The sequence below is a fragment of the Acomys minous genome (assembly GCF_964271855.1).
Source record: "Acomys minous genome assembly, chromosome: 13".
Classification (NCBI taxonomy): Eukaryota; Metazoa; Chordata; class Mammalia; order Rodentia; family Muridae; genus Acomys; species Acomys minous.
The window spans coordinates 81819008-81846318 of NC_140495.1; the positions used below are offsets into that span (position 1 = coordinate 81819008).

At 46.1% G+C, this 27311-nt stretch overlaps 1 protein-coding gene across 2 annotated transcripts in view; it reads left to right on the forward strand.

The window, feature by feature from the left end:
* Positions 1-27311, forward strand: part of KIF6 (kinesin family member 6) — a 284573-nt gene that overhangs the window by 128302 nt on the left and 128960 nt on the right. For both annotated transcript variants that reach the window (XM_084753670.1, XM_084753671.1), the window contains exons 11-13: positions 7796-7901; positions 9063-9198; positions 12601-12816. In XM_084753670.1, the coding sequence (XP_084609796.1) occupies positions 7796-7901; positions 9063-9198; positions 12601-12816 (458 nt within the window). The remainder of the gene's footprint in view (positions 1-7795; positions 7902-9062; positions 9199-12600; positions 12817-27311) is intronic.

A 27311-nucleotide genomic window follows, 5' to 3' on the forward strand; every position in this document is an offset into this window, starting at 1 on the left:
GGGATGGATTATCTGCTAACATGGTCCTAAATTCATGTCTCTTGCCTCCCAGGCACCCTTCCTCCTGGCTTCAGATAAAGTGGCCAGCTATTTGCAATAGCCTGAACTTTGTGGGTTCTATCTCCCGGAGGTCATTAGTGGCTAATGTGCATCCCGCTCACTTTATAAGGAATAAGATCTCTGAAATCGTTCAGAAGACATAATTCACTGCAGATGAAGTCTCCACACTCCAGCACGGAGTGATTCGGGTCCTGACACCACATTTTGAAGATATTAAAACCCAAACGAAAAATGTGGTCCACAGCTTGTATTAATTATCGTTGGGGAGCTGTGGGAGCGTTTGAGTACTGAAGAAATTGCTATCTAATATGATTAAATAGGCCCGGCTCCATCACGAGGCTGCCTCTCCACTCGGGTGATTCCTTTATTCTCCTAAATTCAACTGTTTTGGGTTCTAATCGGCCAAAGGGATGGACACGAAAGGCATAAAGGCAAGAAGGATGAGGCGTGAACGGCAATTTCATTTACGGATCACAGTCGGCACAGTGGGTTCTTTGGGGCTCGACAGCTCTTTCATCAGAGGTCCAGGTACGCATGGGCTGCTGAGTTGTGAAGCGAGGTGTGGCTGCAGGGGCCGGCAGTTCCTCGCTTTCAGCATCTTCACCCTTCCCAGTGCCCCCTGCCTCGCGCTCCTCGGGCTTTGTGAGCCCTAAGACTTTGTTTATCTTTTCAAGGGTTTGTTTCTATTCTTTAACGTATTTCTAATCTAGTTTGCTCTCTGGCCCATGATAAATCACCGGCCAAAAACAACTTAGGGAGGAAAGGGTTAACTTGGTTTACAGATTATAGTTTATTATTGGGGGAAGGGGAACTGAAGCAGAGACTGTGAATGGGGTGCTGCTTCCCCACTTGCTCCCCATGGCTTTCCAAACCTGCTTTCTTACATACCTGCCCCACCCTCCCAACCCAGGGGTGGCACCGCCCCCAGTGAACTGGGCCCTCCCATATCAATCTTTAATCAAGAAAATATCCCCACAGACTTGTCGAATCTGATGAAGGTGATTCTTCCACCGGGCTCTCTCTCCCCACGTGACTCTACTTTGTGTTAAATTGATGAAAACTAAGCAGCTCAGTGTCTGTACATACCCAAGCATTCACAGGGAGGGTATGGAGGTGTGGGGGGAGGCTCCTGTGTCTGTATGTGTGTGGGGGGATGGGTGTGGTTGGATGGGTCAATGTGTCTATGTCTCTGCATGTGTACTTGTGCATGTGTACAGGTGCCTGTGGAGGCCATCAGGTGCCCCTGGCTCCATGGAACTGGAGTTAGAGGAGGTTGGGAGCCCCACACCCATCCACTGTGGGTACCAGGAACCAAATGCTGGTCCTCTGCAAGAGCTGTATGTGCTTTTAAGCCCAAAGTCATCTCTCAAGCCCTAAGAAATTTTTTTTTACATTTATTTTATTATTTTATGTGTATGGGTATTCTGTCTACATGTATGTCTATGCACTACATGCCCACCAAGGTCAAAAGAGGGTGTTAGATCCCCTTAAGGCAATATCACTGATGATTATGAGCTGCAAGGTGGGTACAGAAAATCAAATCTGTGTCCTGGAAGAGCAGGCAATGCTCTTAACAATTGAGTTAGCCCACCTTTTAAAATACTTATTTCTTTTATTTCAACTATTATTTTATTTTATTATTTCATTTTAATTGTGTTATTCCCTTTTGTTACATAATAAAATTTAATAGTATTGAAAAATAAACATAAAAATCAATTGCATAGTTTTATCCTAGTGACCTTCCTATTGCTGTGATAAGACACCATGACCAAGGCAACTTATAGAAGAAAGAGTTTATTAGGGACTTATGTTTCCAGAGGGTGAATCCATGACCATTATGGCATGGAGCATGGCAGCAGGCAGGCCAGCATGGTGCTAGTGCAGTAGCTAAGAGCAACCACAAGGCAGAGAGGAGAGAGAGAGCTAACTGGGATTGGTATGGGCTTTTGAAACCTTAAAGTGCATCCTAATGACATACCTCCTACAATAAGGCCACACCTCCTAATCCTTCCCAAACAGTTCTAACCACTGAGGACCAAGTATTCAAACACATGAGACTACAAAGGCCATTCCTATTCAAACCACTACAGCCTTATGCCATATTTATGTATCACAAAATCCTTTTAACCTGTCTTTCAATTTTTATGAGCTTTTCTAATTAAATATATAATATAATTTCTAATTAGATTAGCTTGTCAAATTAAATATATATATATATATGTCCAATTAAATATATTATAGTGCATTTCAAAAATATGAAACAAGGCTGTGATTTAAATTATTTTGCTAAAGAAATGAGCTGAGAATTGTATATTTGAAACTTTAGTGTTATCAACAAATTCAGTTTTATACAAGACAGGATTATGGAAAAAGAGATGTGGAGCAAAGATTAGGTATAGCTTCTATTACCTTTGATCAAGAAATAGTCGGGCAGTGTGGGAACCATGAGGGGATTTAATTGTGGGAACGAATAGCCTGGGAGAGCCAGACCTCTCCAACTGGCCTTTTATTCTTTTGAATTTCCCAGCAAACCTGTTCCTTCATATGTGCTCAGATTCCTCTCACCTAAGCCCTTTCTCTCTTATGCCATCTTGTTTGGCACCTCTGTTCTTTTCCCCCTTGGCCTTGTCTTCCCAGGGCCCCCCAGCCCCAGTGTCTGCATTGGCCCTAGAACTGTGACCTGAAGGGCTCTTTGTGTGGGTCTGGTCCACATCCCAGTTGCTGTTCCCCAGTCCTTTACCTCAGCAGCTGTCTCTGTTGCATGCTTCTGTAAGTTGGCTGTTGGCTTTGACCTCTGTTTTTTACCAGTTTCAGCCTCTGCTGTGCCATCCAGGCCTATTCCACCTCTGCTGCTGCTGCCACGGTCCCTGCACAGGTGTGGCTAGTCCTTTTCATTCTCCTGCATGCCTGCAGCTCCATTCCCACCCAGTGCCTCTGCTCCCTAACCTGTGGTGCAGCCAGCCTCTTTCCTCAGAGCTAATCCCTCAGCTATCAAGGATTATGTAAATAAGAACTGGTGCTTACATTGCACTTGCCTATAGCAGACAAGGAGTTCAAAGGCTGCATGTAGAATTTAAAGGAGTTATCAATACAGTTGGTTAATTAATTTATATTATCCTTATCTCTTATTTTGGCCATAGGCAGTCTTTATTCACTTAGACTCTGTATGCATTTTATAACCTACTATTATTTCCTTTTGCTGCAAAGGAAGCACAAAAATAATCTTCATACAGAAATCCATCCATTGCTTCAAATCTTTGTAAATATCTGCAAATAGTTCTCCAGTGGGGGTGATTAAGTAAATTGAGGGAGCAGTGGGGCAAAGGAAAGTTTCGACTGACCCACCCCAGTCCCCAGCAAGGGACCTCTGATTCTTTCTGTGGCCTCATCTCCATCACCTCTAAAAGGATGAGGGCTAAGGTCCAGCAGAGGGGTACACACGAGAGTCTAGGGGCATCTGTAGCATTGTGGGGAAGGTGGGGTAATGCTAGCAAGCATCCAACTCTCCTCGGCCTTTCTCCATAGGCTGGGCATGGGGCCTGGCAGGAGCAGACAGCAGGGCCGGACAAACTGTCCTAGGGGCATAATGTCAGAACCCCCTCCCTTGTCACCAGGTGTCAGATGTGCTTGGGCTCAAGGATGAACAAAAAGGACAGGAAGTGGAAAAGGTGCCAGAGGGAAAAGGGCTACCACATGGGTCCTGCTGTAGGCATGCTGAGGCCCTTCTTTCTGATCTCTACCACAGAACAGGACCTGGGGCCAGGATACAAGTTGCAGCCTGAGCCGTGTTGTCAGGGAAACTGGGAAAGACTGTGGTCTTCAAGCTGTGTAGGCATGAAGGGTTGGAGATCCCAGACACATCCCAGACACTAGCTGAGAGCTGGCCTATCAAAGAAACCTGCTACCCCTTGACTCTAGTCCAGCATTCCTCAGGGAATGCAGAAATACAAAGGAGGAAGGATAGCACCTCCATCAGCAGCTATGACTGCACGCATGTACTGTCCTATGGGGCCAAATGGGGGACATCTCTTGGGGATGTTCAGAAACCTGTGGGTTCCTTCTTATGGAGGGGCTTCAACGGAGACGGAAGGACTGGAGCCCAGCGACTTGTCACTGTGACTGCTCGTGCCCAGCAGAACAGAAAGCTTCGATGACCTGGTGTACAGAGTAGCCAGCACCAGGCTTGGAGTGGCCATCTGGAGACTTGGGCATGACGCTTGCTTAGGCTGTTCCAGAGCAGGCTTGGGTAAAGGGTGAGGAACAGAAAAAGCAGGTAAAGGCAGCTAGCTGCACACCTCTTGTTCAGCCTCAGCTGAACAAGGTAAGCTAGCAGTTGTTCCCCCATAGAGATCCATTGAGATGGCCACCTGCAGGCTAGGACCCAATAGTGCCTGGATGGCCAGGAGATAATCTCCATCCAATCGTCCACAGAAGGCAAGAGCCACAACCTGCTACTCACACCTTGGACTGGGCCACTTCTTGCCCCATGGCTGCATACTCCCAGCTCCCATCTGGAGAAGTCTCACCGGAGTCTCAGTCTCCTGGCCCTGAAGACAGACTTTATACTGGACGCTACCCTTGGGGTTTTCTCCTTCAGTCTGGTACCTTCTAGCATACTGACACTGGTGTCGGTTTGTTCTTTTATATACACAGGTAGAATATCAACTCCCAGTTTTAGGTCAGACATATTGGCCTTGCCCTCCTGCACAAGAGATGGGAACTTGGTAGTGAAACGTCCCAGGCTGTTGTCCTACCGCCCCAGAGGGTCTAGAGACACCATGCCTGCCCAGCTGTACCAGCACAGCCATCTGCAGCCCCCCTCAGGCCAGCTATTTTGATCCCCTGTCCCTTTGTTGTAGATGCTAAGCGTCTCTAAGCCTCTATTGCTATGAGAATGTTTGATCTTAGCAAGGTGGGCACACCTTTAGAGAAGCTGGCGCTGCGAAAACCTGGACTCACAAACTGCAGAGTTGAGTATCAGACCTTTCAAGAGCCATCATCTGTTGTATTTTAAAAGTGCTCATAATACTGATCCTCGGTGCTTTGAGTCTGCCCTCACTTAAAAACTTAGTTCAGTGCCCTGGGTGTGGTGGCCCACACCTATGGTCCTAGCCCTAGGGAGGCAGAGGCCGGAGGATCCTAAGCTTAAAGTAATTCTCACCTACATAGTTCAAGGTCAGCCTTGAGACCCTGTCCCTTAAGAGGAAAATAAAATCTGCTCAAAATAGGCTTTTTAAAAAATCGTATATCGGAAATATATGATGAGGCAAGCCTGTCCTGGCTTTTAATTTCAGCTCGTCACATTTGCTGTTTCCAATCACTGAGTGCACCAGGGGGCGATGCGGATTTTGCACCTGAGGCCTGTGCAGGATCCCTAGATGATGGAAAGTGCAGAAACTGGGGTGGGGAGGTGGGGCTGGGCCTGAGCAGCCGCAGGTGTGCCTCTTTCTGTTTCCAGAGGGTGGGTGCAGAGTGGCCAGCTGCTTCATGCTCCCACTGCCCTGACTCTGACTTCCCGTGATGGACGTGAACCGTGAGCTAAATTAACCCCCTTCTCGCTTAAGTTGCTTTCGTCAGAGTGTTTTGTCACAGCAACAACAATATAACCTAAGACAAAATGTGAAAGTAGGGACTGCCCTACCTCTGAGGACTATGCCTTGACGGTCACAACATACTAGTAAAGGAGATGGCTCATGACTCTCAGGAGCCTGAGGCAGGAGGATTGGCATGGGTTCGAGACCAGTCTGGGCTACCTCGTAAATATGAAGGTATCCTGGGTTATGGGGGAAGATTCTGTCTCAAGAAAACAAGACAAAATCAGAAAAACAGAATGACAATATAAATTGTCTCATGCTTGGCAATGCCAGCTGTCTGTGTTACAGGCTGTAGGAACACATGGAAACAAACCCCCACATCTGCTTTGGAACGGGAATTATTCTGTGTTGTGTGGGGCCCTGATAACAACAGCAGGAGGGAAGCATGTGCTGTTGCAAAAAAAAAAAATGGAAAGTATGCCGATGTGTTCACCATGTTAGGATGATCTGGAAGAGCTGCTCTGAGCCCAGGCAGCTGAAGTACTCACCATCCTCCTTCTGCCTTCAGCTTTCCTTGTCTAGGGTCCCAAACCAACCCAATGGGATGGAGTCCATAAAATGAGTCCACTTACTAACCTATGTATTTGCAGTGAGCACCTAATGTTGGGGGGGGGGTGAAGCAAAGAGCACCAAGAATTATCTCATCATTCTTTGCCATCTGTGCGCATGCACGCATGCGTGTGTGCGTGTTTGTGTGCCCATATGCACGTGTGGGGGTGTGTGTACACACATGCATGAATGTGCATATGGAGGGCAGAAGTCAATGTTTGTCATCTTCCTCTATCACCCTCCACCTTGTATTTCGATACAGGGTGTCTCACTGGTCTTGCTTCATGCAGCTAGACTGCCTGGCTAGCAAACCCCAGGGATGCCACTCCATCACTTCTCCACTGCTGGGACTCACAGGCAAGCACCCCATTGCTGACTTCTTCTGTGAGTGTTGGATTTCTGATCGTAGGCTTCTTGGTTGTGTGATGAGCACTCTCCTGACTGAAACGTCTTCCTAGGCCTGTTGTGATGATTAGGAAACACTGTGGCTGGCTAGCAGGTTGGAGCAGGTGCATTGCATTCACAGATTCTAGAATGCAACAGGGGCGGGAGATACTGCAAAGGAGATTGAGAGCACCATATATAGTGGCCAGCTGCCCCTCCCAAGAGGGGGGTATTTTTTTTGTATTTTAGAATAGGAAGACCATAAAAATTATTGAAAGCAGAGAGAAGAGGATCTGTCTAGAATAGTGATGGAGAGGTGAAGGGAAGGAAATGGGAAAGGATAGCCTTGAGAAGCAGGGAGAGTGTTATCACATTATGGATGAGAGTGGTGAGAGCCAGGGTGGTGAGGCAGGTTTTTGCCAGGATGCACAGAATGCACAGGCTGTGGCAGCATCTTGGCTTTCTCAGTCCGGTGAGAAGGTGCCTCACTGGTCCTCTGGGGAAGTTCAGTGGCAAACTTGGGGATCATGGGAAGATTGGGAAAAACCACTGTGGGGACCACAAGCCCCACTCCACCCCCAGGAGTGACTAACGGCATTGTGGAGCACTGCTGAGGGCCAGCTTGGGCTGAGTACCATGCACCTTTAATGGACCTAACATAGGAATTCTTTATTTTTATTACTTCCCCTAACAATATGGCAGCTTGGCACAGAGGCGAAGAGGTTGAGTGTGGTGGGAATGGGAAGGTTATAGAAATCAAATGATTTTTAAAACCATTTAATTATATATTTTTAATTGTGTATATCTGCGTGTGCCTGCCTGTGAACGCGTTAGTGCATCCATGCATGCTGTGCCCTCGGAGGCCAGGAGAGGGCCACATGGGTGCTGGGAACCCACCTCAGATCCTCTGTAAGAACAGTGAGTGCTCTTAACCGCTGAGCCACCGTTCCAGCCCCTCAAATAGCTTTTGTGGGAGAAATGCATGTGAACATTCATTGGAAATTAGCCAAGTATTCGCACAGTTGCAGATTTTGCTTTATCAATATGCTTTCCATCCTCACTTTCACAGTCACATCAAGTAATGAAGTCTAAGAAAATATGGGCCCCTTGTCCTGTACTTCGCATATTCTACACGCAAGTCAAGCCACCAGACTCTGTAAGGTCTCTAAGCTCATTCTTGCTTCTCATGAATTATGTATTTTCTTTAGGCTGGAAAAACTAATCGCATCCTTTTTGGAAGACCAAGATCCAGAGAGTAGACTGGAAGTTGGCGCCGATATGCGTAAAGTCCACCACTGTTTTCATCATTTTAAGGTAAATGTCAATGTTTCCTCCAGTCTCAGCCACGTCTTGCCATGCTCCGGCTGCAATATAAACTCTTCCTGTTGACCAACTCCTGAAATGCCAGGTCCCAGCTCTACATAGTCAGAAAACAGCCTGAGCATCCAACTCTGCAACGATTATCACCGAGCAGCCACGGGGATCCTTTTCCACAAATAAACTCTGCCCACGGACTTCTAACTGCTTTGCCAGGAGTCTCTGACTTGTGCTCAGAATATGTCTCTGCTGAAACACATGGACACGCACACATACACACATGTACACACAAATGTGCACATACACATTTTCAAACAGTAACAAGATGATCATGTCCAGGATTATTTTTCAGTATTACCATTTATTTGAATAGCTTATTAATTCTCCTCAGCCTCTGAAGGTTTGGTTTTGTGGGGGCATAAGTGGGTGGGAATGTCACCAGTTTTCCCTCGCAGTTTTGCATTCGTCATGAAAATACTGAGATGATGGAGCATTTTACTGTTTTCAGTGGAGGTGTAAACAAACATTGATTTACCTTAGATGAGGCACTAACAGACCAAAGAAATGATCCCACCCAAGTTGATTTGAGTGAATCAATGAACTTATTGGGGTTACAGAACATTGGTGACTTCAAGGCTTGTGCATTATTTAAAAGCTCCACCCCAGCATAGGTGATGACTCAGAAAAATTGCATAGGCTTCCAGGCCACACTGCAAGAGTCTCCTCTCCTCCAATGGTTGTTTTCTGCTTGTTAACCTTAGCGGAAGGACATTGAACCTTGTAAGTTCCAAGAGCTTCCTGTGTCTTGGGGGTTTTATTTGCTCCTGGCTTTGTTTCCTGGGTCATAGAGCCTCCTTCCTCCCTCTGGGAGGGAATACTACAAATTTAAGTAAACAGCTTCACAACTGGGGTGGGGGAAGGAGTCTAGCGGAGATACTATTTAAGGAGGAATTTACCAGTTTAGAGGAGGGAAAAGCTAAGGGAGAGGGGATTAGGAAAGAAGGGAAGGAGGAGGAAAACATATATAGCAAATGCAGTAACTTCCTGAAAGACAAGGACGGGGTCAGACACGCATGCCCAGTGTGGGCTAGGAACAGCCTAGCAGCAAAGACATTTAGAATGTGAGCATGCTCAGTAAGTTCTTTCCCCAACTTACAGAAGCTGTTGAATGACAAGAAGACCCTAATGAATCCTGTCTCCTCTGAAACCACACACCAAGTATGCCAAGAACCGCTGAAAGATACAGAACATACAAAGCTCCGAGATCTTCTCAAGCAGAGGGACAATGAAATCAGTATCCTTCCTGGGCGTGTGGGGAGGAGGGGATGAGTGACTCTCACTCTCCTGTCTTGGAAGTGGAGGGAATATGCAGATTTCCCCCTCCCATCCCCCATGACACCACATATCTTGCTAGCCCAGCCTATCCCAACCTGCTTTCCATTCATAGTGCCAAGTGCAAATTGTCTTTCCAGCAAAGTGCAAGCAAACATCTGACTTTAGTTTTCATCGCGATGTGTGTGTGTGTGCACCCACACGTGCATGTGTGCATTTGTTCACACATGTGGAGGTCAGAGGACAATCAGTTTTCTCCTTCCACTACATGGAACCTAGGAATCGAACTGAGGTCATCAAGGTTGGTGGCAAGACGCTTTGCCAGATGAGCCATCTCTCAAGTCCTTGATAGAGATATTCTGACAGAGAACATTTCAACTCTTGGACTAGTGTCTTAACCATCTCTCAACACTAAGTCTTTTTCAAATACATTTTGGTTGTTCTGTGGTGGGCTGTGTGCTTTGAGCCCAGAGCCAGTAAGTTAGCTGGTTATCTTTAGCTAGCTGACCAGACACCATGCTGACCACAGTCTCATCGTGGCCCAGAATTTGTGGCTGATGTGTGGGTGAAACTCAAAAGATGACTGGAAAAAATGGCGTTTGGAATTTAGTTTATGAAAAGCAGAGAGGTTGGCTTAGATATAACTTTTTATATATATATAAAAGGCAGATCTCTTGTCCTGGGCCCTACATACAGATGTTTCCAAATTAGGAAGTAAGCAGATTGGGTGTTCAAGATAGAAGTCTTCTTGGCTCCCAGAGGCAGAGTCTTCTGGGTGCTGAAGGCCACCACAGTAGCTGCTGGTGGGTACAGGCACTGTCTCCCTGTGCAGACAGAAGCAATTACTTCTAAAGAGTCCCAGTGCAGCTGGTTAGACCTCAGGGCTCTGGACCATTTCTTTAGCACTGGTCCTCAGTTTTACCTTTCAATCTTGTAAAAGATTTGACATTTTCATGACATTTATAGCCTTTAAACACTCACAAGAAATACTTTTGCCAAATTTTTATAAACATATTATAGTCATTTTTTAAAAACCTTTACAAAGACACTTCAAGTGCAGCTGTTGTGCAAAATAGATCCAAAGAGTCTTATCCTCACAGGAAATGGGGAGATGGCTCAGCAGTTAAATGTGCGTATTGATCTTGAGGGGGCTGGAGACACAGGCCTAGGTTCAGGTCCCAACATGGGGTTGGGGACCCATGAGAAAATATGTCACACTATATGTTCATGTTTTGTACATTTTTTAAAAATGTATAGATAAGCTAGAAAACTGGCTCAGCAGTTAAGACCACTTGCTGCTCTTCCAGGGATTTGAGTCTATTTTCCAGCAGCCGAGCCCATGCACCTACATCATGTGGCCTGACAATCACCTGTTTCTCCAACTCTAGGGCATCTGATGCCTTCTTCTGGACTTTTCAGACATTGACACTCACACAAACACACACACACACACACACACACACACAGAGAGAGAGAGAGAGAGAGAGAGAGAGAGAGAGAGACAGAGACAGAGACAGAGACAGAGACAGAGACAGAGACAGAGACAGAGACAGAGACAGAGACAGAGACAGAGACAGAGACAGAGACAGGCAGGCAGGCAGACAGGAGATGCTTACAAAGTAAAAACCAATCCAAACAATGTAGGCGAAGTGCCTCATTAGCTTCAGTCTCTAATTTTAGTTGAGCCTTAGCAGACCCCATGTCAGATTCGAGTCAATTTTAGCTGCTTTATTGTCCAGCCAGTAACACTAAGTCCGACTGCGAGTTACACCCCCACTCACGCCCTCGTCTCCGAGTGCTGCCCACAGTGTTGTCACCCTGCATTCCTTCCTTCTCTCTTACCCTATCCATCTCCTGGGATGGCCTCAGCCCTGGCCCTAGCCCCAGTCTGTGTTCTGTTTCTTTTCTTGGCCTCGATCCTAGGCTGGGATCCTTCCCCCCCTAAATACTCCTACCCACCTCTCAATGCTCGCCATTGCTTATGAACATCTACGCATCCAGGAGGAAGGAAATGAGATGTGACAGAAAGGGACCGGTCCAGGCTGGCTCGGGTGTGTTTATAGAAAAGTGAGAGTGAATGAGAGACATGTGTGTGCCCGCCCCGCCCCCTCCTTCTTCACTGTTCTGAATCCCACACAGTTGTCCACGTAGGCGACACTAGATGCTTCCCGTTGTAAGTCACCCTGAGGCTTGGACTCAGAACAGTGATATGGAAGGAGTCAGAGCGGCCATTGAGAGGGCTCAGTGGGCAGACCACGTGCCACCAAGCCTGGCAACGCACATCTAACACCTGGAACTCTCATAACGGGAAGAGAGGACAAACAGACCCTCTGAGTTCCTGTGACCCCCTCTCGGAAGTATTATTTTAACGAGGCAAGTAGGAATGGGAACCATATTGAGATTCTAACAGGAAAACTGATTGGCCATCCAGAAACCAGCCAGCTGAAGTAAAATCTGAGGAGCAGTGTAGAAGTCAGATTGTTTCCTCATTACTTCCTCAAAAACATGTAACCTAGGCCCACCCGTCTCTGTTCTGAGTAGCAGTCTTCTCTCTCATAGTATTCCTGTGATTTCTAAGACTCCTGTGTGTATGAGTGCATGTACACACATGCCCTCCTGCATGCCAGAGGTTGACATTGAGTGCCTTCCTCAATCACTCTCCATCTTATATTCCTGAGAGGGAGTCTCTCACTGAACCTGGAGTTTGCCAATTTGGTTGCTCACAGCGGCCAACAAGCCCCAGGTGTCCTTCTTTCTCCTCCCAGAACTGTTACCAAGCAGCTCCACCTGACGTGTCCAGCCTTTCACATGGGTGCTGAAAAGAAGACAGGGTCTTACATTTACATAGCCCAGGATGTCCCCAAGGTCATTAAGTTGACAAGGACGGTCTTGAACTTCTGATCCTCCTTCTATCTTGAGAGTGTTGGGAATATGGGCATCTAAAGATCTTTCAGTTTGATGGTTTTTATTCCACTGGGGCACAATGAAAGGCTGATTCCCTCCTCAGCCGCCGACACCTGTGCGTGCACATTGAAGGAGCAGCTGCGTCCCCGTGGCCAGCTAAAGGAGTGGCTGCGTCCCCGTGGCCAGCTAAAGGAGTGGCTGCATCCCCGTGGCCAGCTAAAGGAGTGGCTGCGTCCCCGTGGCCAGCTAAAGGAGTGGCTGCGTCCCCGTGGCCAGCTAAAGGAGTGGCTGAGTCCCCGTGGCCAGCTAAAGGAGTGGCTGCGTCCCCGTGGCCAGCCTGCATCAAAGTTCATCAGTTGCGACTATCTGCTTGGAAGGTAACAATTGCTTTTGGAATTTTGTCTGATCATGATCGTCCCCCAGGAGCCACCTTAGGATTTATCCTTAAATCAGATCCTAGATATCCTGGTCAATATGTTAAAAAAGGAGAGGAAGAAAGCTCAGGATGGCCGCCACTTATCAAGCACAGAGAAAAGTGAAGCCAAACCACCCTGGAACTCACCCTTCACTCCTGGGAGCCCCGCAGGCGCACGGACTTCATTCTCCCCAGCCGTGAGCCAGGCTCAGGACCTCAGCATCTGCAGGAACAGAGCCAGCTTGCTCCACAAAAAAACAGGTGAGTCGGCTACGTTTCTAGTATTCACCATCATCCTTGGTGGGGTTCCGGGTCAGTGGTCTGAACTGTGCAACCGTGAAGGTCCCAGTGATGAGCTTGTGAGAATTATTTCCCCCCCCCCCCAGGTGAAATACCTGTTTCCCAAATTCATGAGGGAATGGGGAGGAATCGAGCATACCGTGGCAGCGTTGCACTTCGGGCGAGATGGGTCTGGGCACAAGTAGAGATGCTAGCTCCAGAGGAGGGAAGGAAGCCCCTTCCCGTGAGAGAGAAGAAAGCGTGAGGACCCTGTTGTTTCTCCAGCGTGGTGCTGTTGTCTCAACTCAAGTAAGCTGTCTAGAGCCAAATAAGCTTAACACATCAGTACTGCCTTCATCAAAGGCCTGTAAAAACTGGCAAAACTATGAGACCATAGGATTCTCCAGGGTTGGCCTCGTCCACACAGGTGCGTTTTCCTTTTCTGGACTTTGATAGAGGTGTCGGAATAGCTTCCAAAGAACTTACTAGAAGCCCAGGCTCCCTTGTGGGCCTTGGCCTCCTGTAGACCAGCATGTTGTGGAGTCATATGACTGACCCTGGCCTGGAGGAATCTGAAGTGTGGCGCAGAGAAACGGAGAGAGCCTGCTGTCAGGGCAGCATTTCCTGCGTGTGAGGGAGCATTTCCTGTGCACGTATTTGCTAGAAGGGACCACCTGACAAGCGAAGTTTTATAAGGCATCTAGCCTGGGAATCATTTACAAGTCTGGTACCATGCCAGTTAGTTTTATTTGTTAACTTGCCACAACCTAGAAGAAGTCCTCGGCTGAGGCACTGCCTAGATTGGGTTGGCCTATACTATATAGGTCTTTGCTGTATTCCTATAGGCCCTATAGGAGTGTCTGTACGGGCTTGTCTTGATTTGTCCGACACGATTCCTAGCATGTGCTCCCTCGGTAATTCAGAGATGGAGTTTAAAAGTGAGAAGGTTGTCCTTGAGCATGGAGAGCATCCTTTCCTGATCTGAGCCCTAGACCGTGTAAGAGTGAAGAAACCTAGCTGAGTAAGCAAGCGAGGACCCAAGCGTTTGTCCTCTCTCTGCTCCTGACTGCGGGCGTGATGCTTAAAGTTCCCGCCTCAACATCCCCACAGCAATGGGCTAGAATTGTGAAGCAGGTAAACTCTTCCATTCCCATGTTGCTCTTGGTCAGGATATTTTGTCACAATGAAAGCGGAATAGGGACTCTCCAAGACACACACTTCAGTTATCAAAGACAACATCAGGTACCATGGAGATGGGTTTTTATAGTATCTCACTCCTGCATCTCTTAATTGCACACCATCACCTTGTCTCGGTTACTTCCTCCACAACACAGGAGCATGGACTCCAAATCCTAGGGAAACAATGACGTGTTTGTGCTGTTCATGGTGGGGAGAGAACAGTTAGGATTGCCGATTCCTCTCTGGCACTGATTGCTACATGGCCCTGACTACGTTCTATTACAGACTGTAGCTGGCTGGAATAAAGTGGGGGCAGGACCCGGACTGGCCAAGTCTTTAGTTGACCCATCCATTCTGCATATGTTGGCAGAATGTATATTTTAAGAAACTACTACATTTTAATGTATTTATTGTGGGTGTATGTGTTCCTAGGTATGGACATGTGTGTGCCCTAGCCTGCATGTCGGGATCAGAGAACAACTTTTGAGAGTCCAGAGTCTCTCCTTGCACCATGTAGCTGCTGTGATTGAGCTAGATTGTCCAGCAGGCATCTTCCTCTACTTAGCTGTCTTGCTAGTCCAAGCACACACTTTGCTGTAAGCACAATACTGTTTACCACTAGCATAAGCACGGTTTGCACCGCCCTTGTATTGTACCTATTACGAGGATAAATTCTCACCTTGAATTACCTCATTTAATCCTTATCCTGTGGGGTAAGTTTTGGTTTTGCTCCAAGTTGAAGATGAGGACATGAATAGACAAACACAAGCTTTGCCCTTAGGGTAATTACAGACCAACAGATCAGAGTCACTCAGGGAACACTTACTAGAACCATATCAGAGAAGACCAGAAAGATCCAGAAGGGCTTTCAATGGTAAGGTGTGTGGAGAGAGAATAAGAATACTCCAATGAGAGGAAATCTATTTTCTGGTGATTTCTCAAGACCTCCTACAGGATATAGGACATGGGCAGGTCACATGAGAATGACGAGTGCAGAACAGACTAACACAAGGCATCGAGACTCATGGCGAATTCAAAGGCCATATAGTCTAGGCCGCAACCTGGAGGTACTATGAGAGGGAAGGACACCCTAAGTGGTAAGGAAGTTGAGTGCACAGGCTTGGTAGTGCACAGGCTGTGGAAAGTCAGGGTGAGATGAACCCCAGGTCTCTGAGTGGCTGGTGGCAGACTACAGAAGCGAGAACTGATACATGCATCCGCTGGCCTGACAGTGATTTGAAGCTTTGACCACCATGAACATGTGTCATCACCTCGGCTCTTGGAGCCCAGAATACAATTTTCAAAGCATGGCGCTGGAGCATGATTGCTGCATATTTTGAGCCACAGGAAATTGGAAAGCCACAGAAACAAATTCTCTCTCTAGCCTTATCCTATTCTCTTCTTTCCCTTACTTCCCTCTCTCCTCCAAGGCAGGCCGTAGAATCTAGAACCATCTCTCCAAACACCAGTCACAAAACTTAGAAATTGTCAATCAATTACTGATGTAAGAGCTGGCTGTAAAGATTTCTCTGGCTCACCGTGACTGGCTGGATCATAAGACATTCCCTGCGGAAGAGGTTTTGTCCTTGACCCAGTGGGAAGGAATTGGCGCAGAGGCCAAGATGAATGTGGGTAGTCACTGCTGAGTTTCCTTGCCCTGCCTATTATGTCAAGTCATTTCTTTGGCCCAGTCACATTTCTGTAAAGCTGTCCTCAGACCTAAACATGGAAGTGGCCAATTTTCTCTACGTCTTTGGATCTAGGGCTTCCTTTGAAGACTCCCAGACCACATAAAAGTTGGCTTCAATAAATCTGCTATGCTTCTCTCTAATTTAGCTTTTGTTAGAGGGGAGACATTGGTGATCCATATGACAGGTGAGGAAAAGTGTCTCACCTTCCTACCCTACACCACTCAAACTAAAGGTTATTTATCAACGCCCATGGTAGAACATCGTGTCTCATAGTGAATGGAGAACTTATTTCTGAACTGTTGTGTATATGCAGGCGTGGCCGCAGATTCAGCAACCCAACGCTAGCTGTGGGCTGGACTTTTTGAATGTCTCCGTCTTCTTTCTGTGCCATCTCACTTCTCAGAATGATTCTCCCCTTAGCATCCCGTTCTCCTCCCTTCCTTTATAATTATAGTCAACTTTTCCAGGGCCTCTCCTCTCCCTTAATCTTGCCATTGAGATGGACCACAGTCTTGTTTGGAGAAGAAATCAAGTTTACTTGAATTGAAAATTGCTTAAAAAAAAAAAATAAATAAATAAATAAAAATCACAGCAATTGTTTTCAAGCCCCAAGAACAAATGAGGTCAAAGCTTTGGAGAAGGGCCTCCCATCTGAAAGTGCTTTTGAGTCATCTTAACTGCCATTGGCTGGGCTTCTAGGAGAGCTGTAAACGGGAGTCAGCCGACAAATGGACTGATAATGATCTAACCATTTGGGGAAGGGTTTGAAGGGGAATCGGCTTTATTGTCTGGCAACGACTACAAAAAGGAATGAAAATGGTGGAGGAATCAGAGCAACAGAGCGCCAGGTAATGGGATCCTTCATTATGTTTAAGATCCTGGGAGGCGATTAGACGTTTATGACCGCAGCGGCTTATATATGAAAAGCTTATGTAAACTAAAGCAAATTCAAAAAAAAAAATCAATAAGCTTGCTGTTTTGGAAGTTTTTCTGTCTTGGGAAGGTGTTTTTGTTTCTTTTAACCATGACAGGGTTGTTTCTAGTACTGACTAGGTCAAACCGACTGTCTCTGAAACTGTGGTCCAAGTGTGCCCCTTTCTTCCACGCACCTCTGATGTATGCTGAACATGAGCACCTTTGAATTTGAAAATGAGGCTGAGTTTACGGTTCACTGGAGAATCCCGAAGTCATCGTCCAAGCAGCTGGCCAGGTGGAAGAGAGTCAAGGCCTTGGGGCTTTCAGTTGTTGATATGGAGACTAAATGTCTATTGTGGTTTCCTTGGAAAGATGAGAGGGATTGTTCGGACTCGGTTTGGAAAGTCATACTGTTCTTTCGTGAGGCAAGCCATGTGGCTCAGTTGGTAGAGTGCTTGCCTAGAATGTGCAAAGCCCCGATTTCCATCTGCAGCACTTCATAAAAACAGCTGTTTGGCAAGGGGGGTACTAAAGAGATGGCTCAGTGGCTAAGAACTCAAGTTGCTCTTCCAGAGTGCCCAAGTTCGATTCCTAGCACCTATATGGAAATTCACAACCCTATAACTCCAGTAGAAAGCCAGAGGTTGCAGCATGCATCTGCTATCCCAGCACTGATGGGCCAGGGGTAGGTGGATCCCAGGAGCTCACTGGCCAGCCAGCCTAGCCAAATGTGTGAGCTCTAGGTTCAGCAAAAAAACATGTCAATGATGATGATGATGATGATGATGATGATGATGGTAATGATGGTGATGATGGTGGTGCTGGTGTAGTGGATGAAGGGGAGCTAGAGTGATGGCTCAGTAGTTAAAATCATGAGAGTATATAGTCTTCTTGCAGAGGATCCAGCTTTGCTTCAAATATCCACTTTGGGTGGCTCATGACCCCCATTTCAGGTGATTCAGCACCTTCCGTCCTGGGGGAAAACTACACACACACACACACACACACACACACACACACACACACACACACTCACCAAATTGTTGTCTTGGGATCAAAGGCTACTATTTATTAGTCTGGCTATACCTAGTCCTCCATTAAGTTAAAAAAAAAAAAGATCCAGGAGAAACTAGCAGGGGCAAACCCACCTTCATGCTTGCCAGAGAAGAGGCATTTTTTCAGAGCACAGGACTGCTCAGCCAGAGATTTCTGTGCACACTTTCTTGGAGAAAATGCATTTTTCAAACCCTTATTTGACAAACATGTAGATGAGATAAGGAAATAAGATCTGAAAATGAAAGCCAGGAAAGAGAGAGAGAGAAAAGATGCAGGTATATGCAAGCACATGGATGTCTGTTCTCAGATCCATGAACCCTCAAACTTTCATCTTTGTGGTCCCAGTGAAGTGTCATGAGGTCTTTTCTCAAACTTATGAAGTGAAGCACTTTTGGTGGGAATGAATTTCTGATGTTTGGCTACCTGCAGAGGGACAGCACGAGCTCTTACAGAATCTGTCCTCATTGGCATCTGTATACTGGACACAAACTGTAGTCATCTGGAAAGAGGAACCTCAACTGAGAAAATGTCATCCATCATATTGGCCTGTAGGCAAGTCTGTAGTGCATTTTCTTGACTGATGATTAATGTGGGAGGGCCCAGCCCCTGGTGGGTTCTATAATAAAGCAGGCTGAGTAAGCCATGGGGACCAAGCCAATAAACAGCATTCCTCCATGGCCTCTGCATTAGTGCCTGCCTCCAGGTTCCTGTTCAGTTTGAGTTCCTGTCCTGAGTTCTTTCAGTGATGAACTGTGATTGGGACACATAAGCCAATTAAAATCTTTCCTCTTCAAGTTGCTTTTGGTCCCAGTCTTTATCACAGCAATAGAAGGCAAACTAAGACAACCCCTTTCTGTTTGTCTATTTATATCTCTCTATTTCTATTTGTCTTTTTATATCTGTGTATACCTACTCCTTTCTATTGGCCTATCTTTTATATCTATACAGATATCATTTATTTATCTATTAATCGACTGATCAATTGAGTCATCCATCCATCCATGTGTCTACCTGTCTGTCAATTATTCTGTCTTGAAATCACCATCTGTAAGCACCTATGGTATTTTCAGTCTAATTGGAGGGTACATAAATGGATAGAGCTGCTGTACCCTGAAGTGAAAGCTCAAAGAAATTGGTCTCATAGTTCCTCAAGAAGTAGCCCAGGGCTAGGGAGATGGTTCTTCTGGTAAAGTGCTTATCTTGAAAGCACAAGGACCCAAATTCAATCCCCAGAACCCACATGTTTTTAAAAGTTAAGTATTGTAGTGCCCACTTGTAATCCCAGTACTAGGGGGGCAGAGACGGGAGGATCCATCAGCCATCTGAGGGATGGGCTACTGGCTTAGACTCATCTCTGCAACAATGACAATTGCTTTGTAGCTTCATAGATGTGTGTCATTCCTCAGCTAGAAGTTTACGAAACTGGCATCATGTCCTCTAAATTGGAGGTTCCTACATGTGCCTCTTGTGCTGAGAGGCCTCTGCCAGGGCCCCTAGAGGTGAATGCAGAAAGAAAGAGGTTCTTCCTCTCTTCTGTTGCGTTGGATCGAGCACAGAGCTTAGACTCCCTTAGAGCATAACAGTGATCATTCTGTCCCCTCTCTCTCGGGGAAGGTCCTGGATGGTCACCCTTGATGAGGGACAATAGTTACACCAAACACTAGCACCTGCCTTCCCTGAGCTTTGAGGAATCCATAAACATCCCCTTTATCAAATTTGATTATCTGGTATTTACACCAACAAGCATATAAGTGTTTTTATTTGCGTGTTCTGTATTTTGGAAACTAACAGGCCGATCCTAAAAGTTTCCAACATAAGGCATGATGTTTATAAAAAACATCTCTTAGTTTAGTTGTGTTGGCATACACCTTTAAATACCAGCACTTGGGAACCAGCGGCAGGTGGATCTCTCTGAGTTGTAGGCCAGCATGGTCTATATAGTGAGTTTTAGACCAGCCAAGCTAAGTCATGAGAGAGACTCTCTTAAAAAAAAAAAAAGGAAAACAAATTAACAACAACAACAAATTATCTTCTCTCAATATCTCTGGCATCACAAACCAGAATCTTTCACTATGATAGGCAGGCCTAGCTGGCATTTCCTAGCTATGCTATGGTTCGCCACACAGGTGCATGTGTGTGAGTCAGGGAAGTGTGACTGAAAAGATCTGTCTCCACAAGTGTCGCTTTCTAGGAAGCCCTCTGTTTCTGTCACACTGCCTTTGTACGCTCCGGGTCCTGATTGTCAACAACGGGACCCTGGTGAACCTGTGCTCTGTGTCTGTGATGTTCTTTGCTTGGGTTATTTCATGGGCTTTGATGAGTGGAGATGCCACACATGTTTGTAAGATTCATCAAACGAAAATAGGAAACATTCTGTTTTATTCCAACTTCATCTGATAAGTGTTTTAAATTGTGTGGGTCCCATGCAATATCACAAGCATTGGCATATACGTCTGCAAAAAAAAAAAAAAATCATTGATTATCTGAGATTCTAAGTTAACCAGGAGTCCTAACTTTTCCCCACAAATCCTACTCCCTGGCTCTGATCTTTATAATTTTGCCTCCTTGTAGGAATTTGCAGGTCATCTGTAATGGAGTGTGGCTTGGGTCTCAGTGAGAATTGTCTGCCTAGCAGGCCGAATGCCCTGGGTTCAGCCCCTAGAGCCAAATGAAAGGACCTGCTCTCAAGAAGTGGGGTATCCATGCAGTTCGATTGGCATGCAAATTGGTGTGGGTTTCTTCTGGAAGATAATTAGAGTTGCCCCTCACGCCATGTTAGCACCAAGCGCTGCAGTGCCCTTCTTTTCTCTGCCTCTTTCTGCCCCAGTGCAATCCTAGTTTTCTGAAACAGGAGAATAGTAGGCAGATTCTAACACATAACACTTCTCGAAGTTTCTCTTTAAGTATTTTGGTGACTTCTCATGGGCTCCAGGGTACGTATGCTCTGAATCACACTGGGGAAACATGCAATGTAGTGTTCACTGTAGGGGCCACTTGTGAAACCTTGTGTGCACCTGTTTATGCTGACTCATAGTCTGAGGGTCAGCACCCAGACTCTGCTAGGCCCAAAGGAACCAGAATCCAAAGTGTCCACTACTAGTTTCACCATAGTACTGGCTCAGTCCAGGCGTGATGGGCTCCTTAGCATCTGAGTGTCTTCCTAGTGCTAAGCCTTCTTACTTTTATTATTTTTGGAAGTAAATGTAATAACTAAGGCTATTACTGATGTGATGATTGATAATATAGTCCACTCCACTGGAAGTTTTTCAGGTGTAGAAACACTCCAACATTTCCAAAGCTGACAAGTGAAATTAAGTATTATTTGCATACCATATTCCATGGAAATACCTGCTATGCTAATGACCACGCATGAAATCGGGATAGACAAGGGGTACTTATGAACTCTCCGAGGCAGGAAGGCGGAGTAGCCCCCAGAGCCAACTTTCTGGGCATGATATCAAATGCCTTCGAGAAGTTAGCAGATACAATAAAAGCATTGTCGTGTGTGTGTGTATGTGTGTGTGTGTGTGTGTGTGTGTGTGTGTGTGTGTACTTATACACACACAACGTTTCACCCATTTTCACTTCTGATAAAAGCCAATTCAAGGCTATTTTGTGTCTTTGAAGCATGATGATCCTCTGTGTATTTGTGACATCAAGATATCTACATATCTCTTTTTAAGAGTTTCCTAACATTATTTTTTCAGGACAGGGTTTCTCTGTGCAGCTTTGGCTGTTCTGGACTTGCTTTGTAGACCAGGCTGGCCTTAAACTCACAGTAATCTGAATGTCTCTGCCTCACTGAGAGCATGCACCACCATGCTCGACTATTACTATCTTTAAAAAATTTTATTAGTAAATTATGTGGGTTTGTGCATGCATGCGTATGGACATGTGCACACGAGTGCAAAGGTCTTCAGAGGCTGTTGGATCCTCTGCCACCATTGCCAGCTCCATGCAGTAGCGTAATTGATATATAATGTCTGCCTGGGTTTTGAGCATATGAGTGTTATATTTTGTGTTCATATGAATTTGTACCTTTGCTCATAAGTTAACCCCTAAGCAGTGTACAAATCCTTCAAGTCCTATGTCTCCCATTTGCTTTCTCCATATGGCAGTAAAACTCTTGGTGAAATATGTCACTTCATTCTATAACTTGGATATAACCTGAGAAAGAGCAAACTTAACCATTAGCCTGCAATGCCTGTGATACCATGACTAAGTCTTTTCATTTACAGCTGTGCAAGAATACCACAGACACAGCCCCTCCCACACCTACACAGCCCGTGTGCACACGACAGCACGTCTAGTTCTCTGTCTTGCTCCTGCGCCCTGGCCTAGTCTCTTCTCCCTGGTGTGCAGTGAACTAAGCAAGTGTCCTACTGTATGGGTGGTGCAGAGCTATCTGAAAGATAGATTTGCTAGGTCATAGGTTAAATTCTAGTTCTTCCAGCTCCTTTAAGTTTAGCAGCCATTGGCTATACCAACGTTCCTCTCATCTCCTGTGGTCTTCATGGTGCCGCTGACTCAGTGGTTCCACGACATAAGCAAGAACCAGCATGGCTGTTGGGACGCGTGAGATGATGGGATAGTGACACTGTATCTAACACGGGTTCCTGTGATTTCCTCACCCAGACTCAGGGGGGGCTTTCTGATAACGTCCTACAGGGCAGAAAAATGTAATTTAGCAGTCTATTGCTCTCGCTCTCTCGCTCTCTCTCTGAACTCATCAAGTTCTGTTAAACCTATTGTGTCAGCTTGGATAGACAGCAGGCAGGCGCTTTTTCAATCCTCCTAAGCAGAAGTAAAAACCTAATTGATTACCGTATCCGTTTCATAACTTCATTGTTCATTACCTCTCCCCACTTTAATTACACATTCAGCGTGAAGTAATCAATTCTTGCCATTAGCAAATGGAACCCGCAGGAGCTCATTATCCCCAGGCTCGTGGCTTCGATGCTCAATTTGCCATTTCTGTGGGATAGCTTTGTTTTACGGAAGATTGACATGGGGTCTGAGACCCTGTTTTCCACCAAGCAGAAGCAGGTGATCTTGCCATGAGTGTCGTGCGATGTGTCTCAGGGAAGAAATTCCCATCAGCCTGCGCCCCCCCACAGGCACCAAAATGCAAGGCAGTTGTGGTTGTGTAAATGAGAAAAGACCCCCATAGGCTCATATATTTAAGCATGTGCTGGGGGTGCTCTTTGGGAAGGCTTGGGGAATGCCACCCTGCTGGAGGAAGTCTGTCACTGGGGGTGGGCTTTGAGATTTCTTAGCCCGGCCCTGCTTCCAGTCTGCCCTCTGTGCTTTAGGCTTGTAGTTGAAGATGTAGTCTCTCAGCTTCCTGGTCTGCCCAGTGTGCCTGCCTGCCATGGCTACTAGGCAGGACTACCAGGCTACTAGGATGGACTCGTTCCTCTGAAATCATAAGCCAAAAAAAAACCCTCTTCCTTAAGGCAAAAATTGCCTTAAACTCGGTGTTTTTATCACAGCGACAGAAAAGGAACTAATACAGCAGTTATTGGATTCCTGCTGCACTGACATCACACTTCTCTCCAACACTCACCGTTCTCACCACTGCCCTCTCCTTCCCAACGTTTCCCCAGCCACCACCCCCCTCGCCACCGCCCCCTTTCCCCTGCTGCCTGCTTCAAGGGGGGGGAAACCCTGTTGCAAAGGCCCTAGATAGCCCCTCTTCTTCCCTAAGTCTGAAACTGACTCAGTGTTCTTTGCTTTTGAGTAAATGAGACCCACACCTTGCAAAGACTAAGCAGGAGCTGGGCACTGGACACTGGGCCTTACTTCTGTAATTCCAGCACTTGGGAAGAGTTTACCATAAGCTGAGGTAGAGGTCAGCCTGGGCTACAGAGTGAGTTCCAGACCAGCCTGGGCTACTTTCTGAGACCCTGTCTCCAAGACAAAAGGAAACCAACAGGACCAAAGCGTAAGCAGAGGACCCCTCTGCCAACTCGGTTCTCAGCTGTAGCTGGAAGTTACATGGGTATATGCGGGGGCTCTGGGGACCCATAGGGCAGCGTGCTGTCTAGTCACTTGACAAGCAGGAGCACTACAGGAGCTCTGTGGGGAGGAGGACTTACCTGGGACACTGCTCCCCTCACCTTCCTGAGGAGACTGGATCATTCACAATCCTCCTTCAGCATTAACTCCTGGGGTCTGGAGGAGCCCGAGTGAGCAGGAAGCAGCCTCAGCCACCTGTTCTCCAGGAAGTGATCCCAGGAGGACCAGGTGTGTTTACTAGGCTTGCCGGCTGCAGCCAGGTCAGGATTGTAAAAATTAGCTGTCTGTGTGGTGACTGCCCAAACTCAGCAAGAAGAATGTCACGGCAAGTGTCATCTTTAAATTGACAGGTGATGCTTGAAATATTTGCCTTTTTAAAAAAATGAAAGAATTACAAATAACAGTTTCCTGGAAGCTTACCTTAATCTTCCAGTTTATTACCTTTATTATAATTATTTTTTAAAACATTTTATGAATTGGTGCATAAATGTATAAATATATAAATTATTATGCATAACAAATCAATATAAACGTATTTATTAATTTTATATAAGTGTATATCTATATAATTATGTGGTTTTACTCATGCAGATACATATAAAAATCTAAATAATATAGATATACAAGTAATCTTAATATTATAATGTAATTATAATGTATTTTGTAAGTAATCAGCAATTAAGCCTATACTGGTTATTTATTACTTAAAATATGTAAATATTTAATATATAAGTGTATACTATATTCATCATCTGTATATATAGAAGCAGATACTGTAAGGCTGAGTAGGTGGCTCAGAATGTAAGAGCATCACAAGTGCAAGGACCTGAGTTCAAATCCCCAGCATCCACATAAAAGCTGTGTGTGACTACTTATGTCTGTAACTTGAGTACAGTGGAGGCCAGAGGCAGGAAGGCTACTGGAGCCTGGCCCCAGGCCATGGAAGACTGTTTTAAGGAAATAATTGAAGAGAACACCTGGCACTGGCCTCTGGTCTCAGGCCTCCTTTACTCTGTCTTCTAACACTGACTCTGGAAATGCGAGATTAGTCACAGACTGCAGCACCTGAGGCTGGGAGAGAGTTTCTGCCACTGCTATAATAGAGGTGATGGTGTGGCCATGACTACTGACATTATGGACCGCACAGGACCACACATCACAAGCAGATGTACAAACAATGGCACCTAAAATGCACAAAATGAGGTGCCCAGGGAGATGTCTGGCTGGCAGTATTCTTATGGCACAAACATGAGGACTTGAGTTTGAGCCCCAGCATCTGTACAGATGGCCAGAAGTGAGCATGCATTTGTCATCCTGAGCTGGAAGGTAGCAGTAGATGGGCCCTTAGAGAGCGCTGGCCCGCTAGCCTAACCCCAGGCCTCAGTGTAATGCCTTGTTTCAAAGAAGGCAAGAAGGCTAAAGGGACGGCTCAGTGGTGAGGATTGAACTCAGTCCCTTGCACTCACAGCTGGTAAATCGCAACCAGCCCAGCTCCAGGCAGATCCTATACCTGTGCCGCACTTAAAACCTTTAAGAGAGAGCATCTTGGGAATAACCGATCCCTTGTCTCCATGCGTGTGCAGACATACACACACATTTATGTGTACCTCCACACACATATGATCACACACACACACACACACACACACACACACACACGTGCGTGCACACACACATGCACTCATAAAAACATGGGTGGAACCTACTCAGGCAACAAAAATGAGTGACAGGACAAAAGAAAAGAAATTTGCTCAAGCAATGCTTTTTTTTTCTGTCCACCACCATTTCTTCAGTCCCGCTATGAGACAAGAAGACCTTTTTCTTTTTTCTGTTTTTTTTTTTTTTTTTGAGTCCTTTTCTTCTGTTTTGTTTTAAGGGAAAATTATCTACTTATAGAGAGAACCAGCTAGGGATGTTGGGTATCAAATCCTGCTTGGCAGTATCCAGATCACTATGCTCTCGCATTGGGACATTCAGCCTTTCTTGACAAGATCCTATCCTGTCTCTCAGTGCAGACTGACCATTTCCCATCATGCTTTGCTCACGCTGCTGCTTCTTTCTGTAAAGCCCTTTCTCCACCCTCTTAAAAAAATCACACTAACTCTCTTACCTCTTACTCTCTCTCTCTTACCTCTCTCTTTCTTCCTCTCTCTCCCTATCTCTCTGTCTCTCTCTGAGGTTCCCCTCCCCCTTTCTTTCTCTCCCCATGCTCATTTAATAAACTTCTCCATCTAAACACACACACACACACACACGCACGCGCACACACACAGGCAGACATATATTCTTCACCCACATACATTTCCCCTCCCCGTCTAACCCTGGATCTCTGCTCTGCCATGCTTGCAGTTCTAACCATCCAGCAAGGACCATAGCCTCTGGATGTGGATCTCAGTCCTCCCTGTTCCCACTGCCCAGCACACCACTCTGTTCATCATTCGTGCTGAGCATGTGCAGTAGACTTTACTGAAAGCATATCTTCAGTTCTCCCCGTAGCCCACCTCCCCACTCCCCCCCATGCCCCCCCATTTCATGGTCTCTGTAGAGATGGGTGAAGAGTCAGCTTTCAGATTCAGTGTTTAGCAACTCTTGTTTCAATTAATATTTCTTTCCCTGCATTTCTATTTGTCCTTCTGTAGGTCCCAGAGAAGGCCATGGGGCTTGAATATACTAATATTCTTTATCTAAAAGGGGAAGCCCCACTTTCAGAAAAGGTGTCAGGCAATATCCCTTCAACAACTTGATCTTTTTTTGTTTGTTTGGTTTGGTTTTGGTGTTTTTGTTTTTGTTTTTGTTTTTGTTTTTCGAGACAAGGTCTCTCTGTGTAGCCTCGGCTGTCCTTGACTCACTTTGTAGACCAGGCTGGCCTCGAACTCACAGCAATCCACCTGCCTCTGCCTCCCGAGTGCTGGGATTAAAAGCATGTGCCACCACGCCTGGCCAACAACTTGATCTTAAAACAATCTTTTTACATTCACTTAGCACCCAACACCCTATCATCTCTTCCTCCATAATTTTGTTCGAATACAGTCGTTATAGTAACCATAACAGCCATGGACAAACTATAGCCCACGACCTGGAGCTAGCCCCCTTTATACATATAAAGTTTTACTGAAAGCAGCCATGCTTATTCATTTTCATGTTGTCTATAGCTATTTTTGTAACTATAGACATAGACTATTGGTGCACAAGAGAGAACACTGTGTACTTCCTGGCCTTTCACGACAATTTTTAAAACTGGGTTCTAGAAGAAATTTTAAAGCAAGTGAGACTTGTCTGAGGCCATCTGGCCTCCTCTTTACTGTTGCAGCCTCTGTTGCTGAAGGGTGTCTTGTGTTGCCCCCTCTCTTACCCTCTAAGTTCCAGGCTTCCCCCATCTCTCCCTCTACCACTAAGAGAGCAGAATTCCCAGCCCGGCGTGTACTCTGCAGAGAGGAACTGGAGGCTAGCCTTTGTAAGCAGAGTGTGTGGCTCAGCTGCCACAGAGCCACTGCACGGGCTTTGCAATGGGCGAAGAGAAGGGTCTTAGAGTCCATGGTGGCCTACAGGTCTCAAAGGGCTTGATCTCGGCTCTGCCAGGCAGCGGTAAACATGGGCTTCGCTACTGAGCCGTTGAGA